The sequence below is a fragment of the Peromyscus californicus genome, unplaced genomic scaffold (assembly GCF_007827085.1).
Source record: "Peromyscus californicus insignis strain IS unplaced genomic scaffold, ASM782708v3 Scaffold_4__1_contigs__length_199733344, whole genome shotgun sequence".
Taxonomy (NCBI): domain Eukaryota; kingdom Metazoa; phylum Chordata; class Mammalia; order Rodentia; family Cricetidae; genus Peromyscus; species Peromyscus californicus.
The window spans coordinates 196,675,509-196,686,043 of NW_026294562.1; the positions used below are offsets into that span (position 1 = coordinate 196,675,509).

The following is a 10,535-nucleotide window of genomic DNA, read 5'->3' on the forward strand; positions in this document are numbered from 1 at the left end:
CCTTTAAAATCAGGATGAATCATTCTTATGCTGACCATTTCAATTTGTTTCTGCAGAACAAGGATTGTGCATAATGCCATTGTTCTTTCTCTTGTTCCCAATTTTTTTCTCTTCAGCTCACTGTTGGTCCTTTTGATCCTATCTTCAGTGACCGAGGTCAGTTTACTTCTCTCTACCAGATGGCCCCCAAAGGCACATCTCTGTCTCTTGCCATGGTCTCTCTGATGCTTCATTTTGGCTGGACCTGGGTTGGTCTGCTTGTCCCAGATGACCACAGAGGAGCACAGTTTCTATCAGATATAAGAGAAAAGATGGAGAAAAATCAAGTCTGCACAGCTTTTGTTGAAATGATGCAAAGCTCCGGAGCTTCATTTCCTGACAAATACTGGAAAACTCTTGGTATCATCCAGGAATCATTGGCCAATATTATCATCATTTATGGTGACAATGATTCACTACAAGGTTTAATGCGAAATCTAGGGCAACATATTTTGACAAGGAAAGTCTGGGTCATGACTTCTCAATGTGATGTTACTAATATCGCTGATTATTTCTTGCTGGATTCATTCCATGGAAGTCTCATTTTTTCACAACACCATGAGCAGGTGGCTGAATTTAAAAATTTTATCCAAACAGTTAATCCTTATAAATACCCAGAAGACAATTACCTTCCTAAATTGTGGTTTTTGTTCTTCAAGTGCTCATTTTCAGAGCTGGATTGTCATCTTTTGGAGAACTGCCACCCCAATGCTTCCTTGGAATTGCTGCCTAAACATATTTTTGACATGGCAATGAATGCAGACAGCTACAATACATATAAGGCTGTTTATATTGTGGCCCACAGTCTCCATGAGATGAGTCTTCAGCAAGCACAGATGCAACCATTTAGAAATGGGCAAAAAATGGTGTTCTTACCCTGGCAGGTAATATCCCTTTTGTTCTATTAGATAATCAACAATGTGATATTTTGAGAGTTTTCAGAGGCACCAAACTAGGTATTACATATTTCAGTATTTCGCATATAGTATATGCATATGTATATATATACATATATATACATATATATACATATATAAAAATATATATATATATATGTACTTGTGTGTGTGTGTGTGTGTGTGTGTGTGTGTCTGTCTGTCTGTCTGTCTGTCTGTGTGTATTCATCCACAGGAGATTCTTCATGTGTTATCCTATCTTCCAGGTCAGTACAGATCTTTCTGTTGATGTTGCTGAGGAATAAGGAGCTAGTGGCAAATAGGAAATGATTTTAATGAATATAAAAATTGTGTCACAAATAGCTGAACAATTTTTTCATTGTAATGATTACACCAGAAACCTAAGAATTTTCTCAGTGAAACCATGAAAGCTCATTATCCCAAGTTACTAGTACATAAATGATTTCTTTTAACTACTATTTAGTAATAAGTACCCACATTTTACTCTCAGAACTTTAGAATACACCCTGTGTGTAAATGGGTATAGCTTTCTTTTAAAGAAATTGAGATTTGCTTCAATCAAAACTCACCGATTCCATTTCTAAGTTCGTACAAAAGATTTTCTTGAGGCTGACTGTTCCTCAGTAGTAAAATTGTATCCCATTAATTTGGGTAACCATTGCTGACCTTCAATGATACCTACATTAATATCGTGTCCTACACCACAGATTATGAACATTGAGAGTTATTCTATAATCCTTTGGTGGTCGAATCTTCATATCTACTTTAAAACATATTCTTCTTGCATCATTTCAGCTTCATCCTTTCTTGAGGAATATACATGAGGGAGCCAACATGGCTCTAGAATGGAAACAGAAGTTAGATGATGATAAGTATGATATTCTCAACTTTTGGAATTTTCCAAAGGGTATTGGACTAAAAGTGAAAGTAGGAAATTTTTTGCCCAATGGTCCCCAGAGTCAACAGTTGACTTTATCTGAGCAGATGATACAGTGGCCAGAAAGATATTCAGAGGTGGGTTATATATTATCTCAATGCATTAAACTTATCATAATAATACAAATATATCCCCCAGTATAACAACTTCTACTTTTGAAATTAAATCCCAGTACTATAAAATTCCCAGTAGAGAAAGAGAAAAAATAACTACTAGAAGACAATGCTTTATCATCCCCTGATTCTTAAAAAAGGACAGTTTTAGCTATAAATGTCTGCTAATATTCAGTGATGCATGGGTTGGTTAAATATTGTCAAGTTGATACAAATTAAGTGCACCAGATAATTGGTATATGCAATCCTCATAAGGTCTCACAGAACATTCTGATGTAGAAAATCTCTAAATTCACAACAGAAAACTGAATAAGTTATATTTTCTTGCTATGATCAAATACAATCTCCAGAAGTGACTTTTGGAAAAAAGAGTTTATCTCATTTATAGTTCTGGAGGTACATGAGTCTTTCACTGTCAGGAGGCATGTCAGTGTGTGGCACTGGTAGAGAGATGGGCAAGAACCTGAAACAAAATATCTCCGTCCGCAACTGGAATCAGAGAGTGAAAACTGGAATTAGGTGAGGGTCATAAATTTTCAAAACCCACAACCACTGAAATAATTCTGCCAATAAGTCTGTGACTCTTAAAGTTGCAATAACTCTCAAGATAGCACCACCATTGAGAAAATATATAGTCACATATCTGTGTTTATAATTGCCACTTTTCATTCAAACCAATACACAATGTCTCTATTAGAATTCCTTCACTGTATCTAAAATTTGAATAGTTCATCTTGATTCCATGTTTAAAATTACAAAGATAAATAGTTATCATTTCCTTTATCCACCCCTTGAATTGAAATACTATAGCATACATGTATGTGTGTTATCTCCTCTTCTGCTACTGAAGATACATACATACCAATGTAACCTAAGCAAGCGTTTCTTTTGGTTGACAGTATGAGCATTCAGCCCTTATCTTTGGAAATTTATTGCTCCAGGAGCATGAGGTTCCTGATGACATCATATCCTCAGTCAATAGAAAAAAGTAAATACCACTAATCACCTTTTTCTCATTTTTAATTCTGAGACAACAGCCTATAGAATGGTGATGCTCACTTTTAGAGTGAACCCTTTAAATTTATCTTTAAGAATACTCACAGGAATATTTGTTTGCATGCTGATTATAACTTCTGTCAAGTTGACTAGCAAGATTCACAATCATGGTGGAAATAAAAGTGTCTCAACATATTAGGAAGCAAGCACAGAGACAAAGTCCATCTGGAAGGACCACTTGCCTTTCTAGATCATGGCTTCTATGTCCTCCTTGCATCAAACCTGTCCCTATCTCATTATGCTCCAAACTAATTGTGTGATAACTCTCAGACCAATTTTGTGTAGGGCACAGATTTTCAAAATCACTTTCCATATTTATAGGATTAAAACTGACAAATTAATTAATTGATATTAAAAAAATGTCATTTCAGGGGTTTCAGTAAACCGTGAGCATTTGTTAACTTTACTCTCATAATTCTCAGATCCCTCAGTCTGTGTGCCATGAGAACTGTGGACCTGGATTCAGGAAAATTTCCCTAGCCGGCAAAAGTGTTTGCTGCTACGATTGCACTCCTTGTCCAGACAATGAGATTTCCAACGAAACAGGTAAGCAGAAATCTTATTGGGAATGATTCCATATTTTGACAGGAATATGCATTATTTTAAAAACTGAAAAATATCCAGAGAGAAGTCAGACAATTTTATTTCTTCTATTATTTAGGATATAAAATGTACATCACCATGTCTTGAAATAGTGCAAAGAAAGCACTGAAATTTATAATTGATTTACATTCATGATCAACTTCAGCTATTGTTTCCTGAAGGAAAGACCTTTCATTATACTAATCAATATGCTTTATTTCCCCACATAATTTAAAACATAGTAATAAAGTACACAAATTGGATGTTTTTCTAACTGTATTTCAATAATGATTAGAACTCACCTAAATGTAGGATAGGTTATTTTAATAATCATTCTTCCCAGCAAGAACAGAAAATTAGCAATTTGTGTTTGATATCCCCAAATGTAAAATTATTGATGGCACAGCATAACTAAAATTTCAAATTTCCTTAATGAATAGATTTATGTCCATTTTTATGCTCCAATTCTGAGAAACAGTATATAAAACAATATCCTCAAAGCAGTTCCAAGGGTCTGTTACTGAGAGTTGTATCAAGACCTAAGAGCTGCAATGGAATATAGAGTCTCCATTTAGAAGAATATGTCCTGAACATATTCACAGCATGTTTCATCTGGAAGAAAAATCTTTAAAAACTAGTATTTTCACACCTGATATTAAATTTGTGACCAGGTTTATTTCAATTTTGAAATTTTGAAATATTTTCTATTGTTTGAGAATTTATACTATATATTTTCATCATATTCATGCCCTCCCAAATCTTCCACTTTCCTACCTAACTTCTTTTCTCTCTTGTTAAAACAAATTAAGAAAAACTCATTGAATTCAGTTTCTGCTACCCAAATACTCTTTCGAGTGGGGTCCCTGATGAAATATGGACTAATACCTACTGCCACACTGTTAAAGTTTAAAGTGTCTTACCCGTATAGCAGCTATGAGGTCAAATAGCTTCTCAGTTAAGTGTAGTACTTTATGCCAACTCTCCATACATAATGATATTTGGTCTGCCCTGAGCTTTCACATGTTATACACATGATATCAAACCTCAAATTTATGTAATCAACTGCCCAGCTGTGTCTGGAAGTTTCTATTCCCTTGAAGTATTTTATGACCTCTGACTTTTACATTCTTTCTTCAACTTCTTTCATGGATTTCTCACATTGAGATGTAAAAGACTGTGCCCTCAAGCTGTTATTCAAAAGAAACAATCCTTTAGTGAATATGCATGCGCACATTCACACACATACACACACACACACACACACACACACACACACACACACACACACACACACATATATATATATATAGTAGTTTTTATTACATGTATCATGTGCATTTAGTAAGGAATGGAGTTATACATGCATCACCCATTAAAACTTAGAAAACTAAAACAAAACAAACACCTCTACATAAAAGAGAAAGAAATAACAGAACCTGAGGTTATACCTTGAAAGTAGATCCTGAGAACAGATATGACAATGTGTCACAATAGCTGAAGGAAACATTATTTACAAGATATATAGAAATAAGTTTGATTCTACTAAAGTGAATTCAATAACATGTTAATAAAATTTGTCAACAAAATAAAATTGAAAATCAGGTGATGAGTTTCTTTTTAAAAACATATGAAAAAATGACAGTAGAAATCCAGCATGCATAAATCACTGATCTTTTACTTCAAATATAAGAGGAATTTTATGAATTTTCAAGAGCAGAATATTATAACACTGTTTTATTTCATACCCTAAAACTGTTTCAATAGTTCTGACATTTGTCCAATAGGAATGATGACTGTTCACTAGTGCATTAGTCAAGACTGTAACAATGTAGCAATGCCTATTCACTAAAGCTTCCAGAGAGAAGAGTCAAAATTAGAAAACAGGAAGCATTTTATAATTATAAAAAATTGAGATCCTATGTTTAAGAAGAGTATTTTATGAAAATAATTTCAAGAGCATACTCCCTCTTTTGCAATATTCAAATTAATTATGTGGATATGACTTACGATGTGGTATCAGGAATACAGTAGGCTTATGTATTGCAACTCAGTATTCTAATGACTTCCAAAAGGGATACACCAATAACACAAGAGGCTTGAAGGTATATAAGAGAGAAAAGTGAAAGGTGTATTTAATTTGTATCACTATAAAGAAGATGGGTTGTATGAGAAGCTACTAGTAATTGATAACTACTACCAAAATAGGAACATCACTTTTCTTTAAGGGTGTGGACTCTGAAATGTTGCCCATATTCCAATTGTTGCCCCTATAATGTGAAAATACTAGCATCACTGAATAGACTCAGTGAGTATTAAAATGTAAAAAGAAGAGACAAGAGAGCACATTAAGTTGGGAAGTAAAAGTGGGAGAAGGTGAGGAATGGAGCAGAAGGAAAGAGGGCTAATTTGGATCAACACACTTTATAAGTTCACATAAATAATAACTGAAATATCAGATAAAGAAGTTGGGTGGTATAAAGATGAAAGTTTTCACTACAGAGTTTGTGTTTCTTTGTCCCTGAGAAAAAAGGAAAGTGATGTACATAGCAGTTCTGTCCAAAAGTACAAAAATGGCTTAGAATAAAAGGGATAACTTCATCTTGGATTAAATCTCTCCTTCATTTCCGATCAGGTATGGATCAGTGCATGAAGTGTCCAGAGAATCATTATGCAGAGACAGAGAAGAAACACTGTCTCAAGAAAGCTGTGAGTTTTCTCAACCATGAGGACCCCTTGGGGATGTCTCTTACAACCATAGCTCTGTGCTTCTCTGTACTCACAACTGTGGTTCTTGGACTCTTTGTGAAGCACAGAGACACTCCAATTGTCAAAGCAAATAATAGGACCCTTAGTTACACATTGCTTATCACACTCACTGTCTGTTTCCTATGTTCCTTGCTCTTCATTGGCCGTCCCAACACCACAACCTGTATCCTGCAGCAGATCACATTTGGAGGTGCTTTCACTGTGGCTCTTGCCACTGTGTTGGCCAAAGCTATCACTGTGATTATTGCCTTCAAGGTCACTTTTCCAAATAAAGTGGTGAGGTTGTTAATAATATCAAAGGCTCCAAACCTTATAATCCCCATATGTACTCTGGTCCACCTTGTCCTCTGTGGAATCTGGCTAGGAACTTCTCCTCCCTACCTTGACAAAGATGCTCATGCTGAACATGGACATATCATCCTTGTGTGTAACAAAGGCTCAGATTTTGCATTCCATGGTATACTGGGATACCTCTGCTCCTTGGCACTTGGAAGTTACATTATGGCTTTCTTGTCCCGGAATCTGCCAGACACATTCAATGAAGCCAAGTTCCTATCATTCAGCATGCTGGTGTTCTTCTGTGTCTGGGTCACATTCCTCCCTGTCTACCACAGCACCAAGGGGAAGGTCATGCTGGCTATGGAAGTCTTTTCTATCTTGGCTTCTAGTGCAGCCCTCCTTGGCTTCATTTTTGCCCCTAAGTGTTATATTATCTTAGTAAGGCCAGATAAAAACTCAATTCATCATATCAGGAATAGGCCATATTCTAGAAGGAATAACACTCTCAAAACCTAGTTCACAATTAAACATAGTTCTTATGATAAGTGATGAATTTTAAAGGTGAAGTCCAGTTGATATCTATTGCAAATGTGTGCTACACCATTATACTATAGGTTTGATTCATTGTGATGTTATGTGTTTAACCAATTGCATTACAGCATCTTTATGCTGGAGCCAATGGAGTTATCCATACTTAAAATCCAGGTTGTATTTTCATATGAGCTGGACCTCAGTATACATCTGGGCTTGTCTGAAACTGTCTGTGAATATCATGTGATTTTGAACTCATAGAGATTTGCCTACATCTGCCTCTGCTCTTCTGTGATTAAAGATGGCTACTCACAGCACACTACCATATTATTATGTAACATAGACTATTAATATTTATGTTATTGATTAAAATTTTTAAGAGCTTCATGCATATTCTCTTATCCAGTTGTGTTAATCACATGTTGTTTTAAATTTTGAAAGTGGATTCTAATAAATTATTATGATGTCTTCCCATCTCTGTGATAAAATATGTAGATTATAATTTTATTTTATATTCAGCTTTCAATATACCAGATTTATACAAGGGCATCAATCTGTTTCTTAAGACCTCAAAGCCCTTTAGTAAATTATCATGCTTCATTTAAGTTTGAGTGATTATACTGAAGAATACAGGATTTTCAAAATGTGGATGTAAGCTTTTGTGAATATAATACTTCATCAGTCATTGAATAATATATTGCATGCTAAGTTATAATGTCAACTTAGTAAGTATTATATTACGCAAAGTCAAATGTCAGACACTCAGAACAAGTAAATAGGTCTAATAACATGGAGGACCCCTTCCTTATTTTTCCTCTGAGGACATATGTCATGTTCCAACTGTTTTAAGTCTTCATGAATACTCCCACTTTCTCTTTAAATCTAGATATTTACACATCATTTGTCTAAATGCTTCTTTCAATTTGTTGCTTTTCCATGAATTGTATGTATTCTTCATCTGAAGTCATGAATACATTACAACGTGCAACTTTATTTTACATTTCTCCAGAATTCATCATGAGTTTCTAAAAATACATACAATATATTAAGTAAAGATATAGCAGGAATCTTAAAAGATCTTATTAATAAAATCAAACCTGATCCAGGTATTGGGATGAACTGGAAGATCAGAGAACCAGAACAAGCAACAGCTAACCTCAACTGGCCAACTTCTCAGCTGGTGTTGTTTCCTCAGACTGGATGCTTCTGTGTCCTCATCCCAATGGCTCTCAGCTGAACTGCTGCTAGTAGCCTGAAAGCTTAACCAGCCAAATGCTTAACCAGGCCAAATGCTTCTAGTTCCTGGTCCTCACATCTTATATATCTTTCTGCCTTCTACCATTACTCCCTGGGATTAAAGGCTCACTCCCTGGGATTAAAGGCATGTGTCACTATGCCTGGCTCTTGCCAATGTGGCCTGGAACTCACAGAGATCCCAGATGGATTTCTCCCTCTGGAATGCTAGGATTAAAGGAATGAGTGCTACTATTTTCTGGCCTCGGTATCTAGTGGCTGTCTGTTCTCTGACCCCAGATAAATTTATTAAGGTGCACAATATTTTGGAGAATACAATACCACCACATTTCCCATTTTTGTTTAAAATTAAAAGAAGCTTATAACTAATACAAGACAAATTATATCAATAAGTATATACAATATATACAGTCAAGAATTACATTAACAATGTCTAGTCCATTAACATTTGACAGATTCAGATAAAAAACTCCATTTTATATATATATATATATATATATATATATATGTATGTATATATGTATATATATATATATATTAACAATGTCCAGTCCAGTAACATTTGAGAAACTCAAAATATTTCATTACTCATTCTGTTTAAAATAAGTAATTCCTTTTTAGAAGTATTTTTTCTTTTCATAATAGATTCAGTAATCTACCTTTTGTCATTTTTATATCTTCTCCTTTTTCTTTTCAGTGTTGATTCAGTGATCTACCTATTTATCTTATTATTTATCTTTTTTCTCAGAGTAGATTTGATGATCTATCTCATATCTATATTCTCTTTTTCTTTTTGCTTTCTGGGGTGAAGATATCTTTAGGGAATCTTGAAAAGAAAATTTTTTAGTTACTTGTCAAGTCCTGTATTATTTGTCCAGTCACTGATAGTAGTAAAGTTCAGGGCTTGTCACAAGTCCTTGCTTGAGTAGTCTGTCAGGCTGGATCATCTCAGCTAGTCATCTCAAAATTGTCCTAAACAATTTGTAGTCCAAAGTCGATCTTTACGTGGTGTTAATCAGCTTAATGGCTTTATCATAGTCCATGTGGAATCATCGTTGTAGGATCCTGTCATCTTTTTGAAGATTTCAAAGTCACTGTTAGGAGTGGTCATGGTTCCCTGCAGACTTTTTTTTTTTTTTTTTGGTTTGGAACAATCACATTCTGATAAAAGTCTGTCTCTTGGAACCATGAGTATTCTTCCCTAGAAGATCAAATCTTCACAGCAATTTCTCCCCACCATTTGTCTTGCCAAACTTTTCCAAACTGACCTTTGCTGATGCTTTCTTGTAACACGATGGTCCTGCCAATTCATCTCTGTACAAGCAGCAGTAAACCCTTTGTCCCAAGTAGCAGTATCACCACAGTCACCAACACAACGAGAAGCAGCCTGAAACTCAGAGCAGCAGTCACTGCCTCCATGGTCCCTCTGCCACCATTTGTGCCCTAGCTGAAGCTTCTCCTTAGCAAGCCTACTAGGCCAGTCTCAAACTCAGGGGCAAATCCAACTGGCATGTGCCACCACAACCGGCTGAGTGTAGCTTGGGCCTGAGCTGGGGACCACAAGGCCCCTAGGCAAGTAGATTTTTTGAGAATTTGTACCACAAACGTTGGGAGCAACGTGCAACTTTATTATTTCACATTTCTCCAGAAGTCATCACCAGTTCTTAAAAATACATACAATATATTAAGTAAAATATTTTCCATTTCCCCATATTTAAATAAAATTAAAATTGTATAAAATTGTTAGACCTTTACTACTGTGAGTTTTATCCTTGTTGTGGTAACTTATTTGGTCTTATGGCTATATATTAGGCTAGTAGGATTTGCAAATGCAGTTGTTAGTTGTAATTGAGAAGAATTCCTGCTGGTCAAAAGGAAAATTATGCCAAGTTATAGAAACTAAATTAGCTACCATGAACTAGTGCAGTTTTGGATCTCAGAGGAGAAACTGTAACTGCCTCTTCACTAAAGTAGCATAGCCCCTAAACATTCTAAATAATTGTTCCTGTCCATACTGTTAAGTCTATTCCTCACATCTCTCTAAGGACATGTGGTTGAATC

At 35.3% G+C, this 10,535-nt stretch overlaps 1 protein-coding gene across 1 annotated transcript in view; it reads left to right on the plus strand.

The window, feature by feature from the left end:
* The window catches only part of LOC128124322 (vomeronasal type-2 receptor 116-like), a 51,315-nt gene extending 44,110 nt beyond the window's left edge, over positions 1-7,205 (plus strand). The window contains exons 4-7 of the mRNA XM_052760470.1: positions 117-923; positions 1,752-1,970; positions 3,485-3,608; positions 6,277-7,205. Of these exons, the coding sequence (XP_052616430.1) occupies positions 117-923; positions 1,752-1,970; positions 3,485-3,608; positions 6,277-7,205 (2,079 nt within the window). The remainder of the gene's footprint in view (positions 1-116; positions 924-1,751; positions 1,971-3,484; positions 3,609-6,276) is intronic.
* The last annotated feature ends 3,330 nt before the right edge of the window (positions 7,206-10,535 follow it).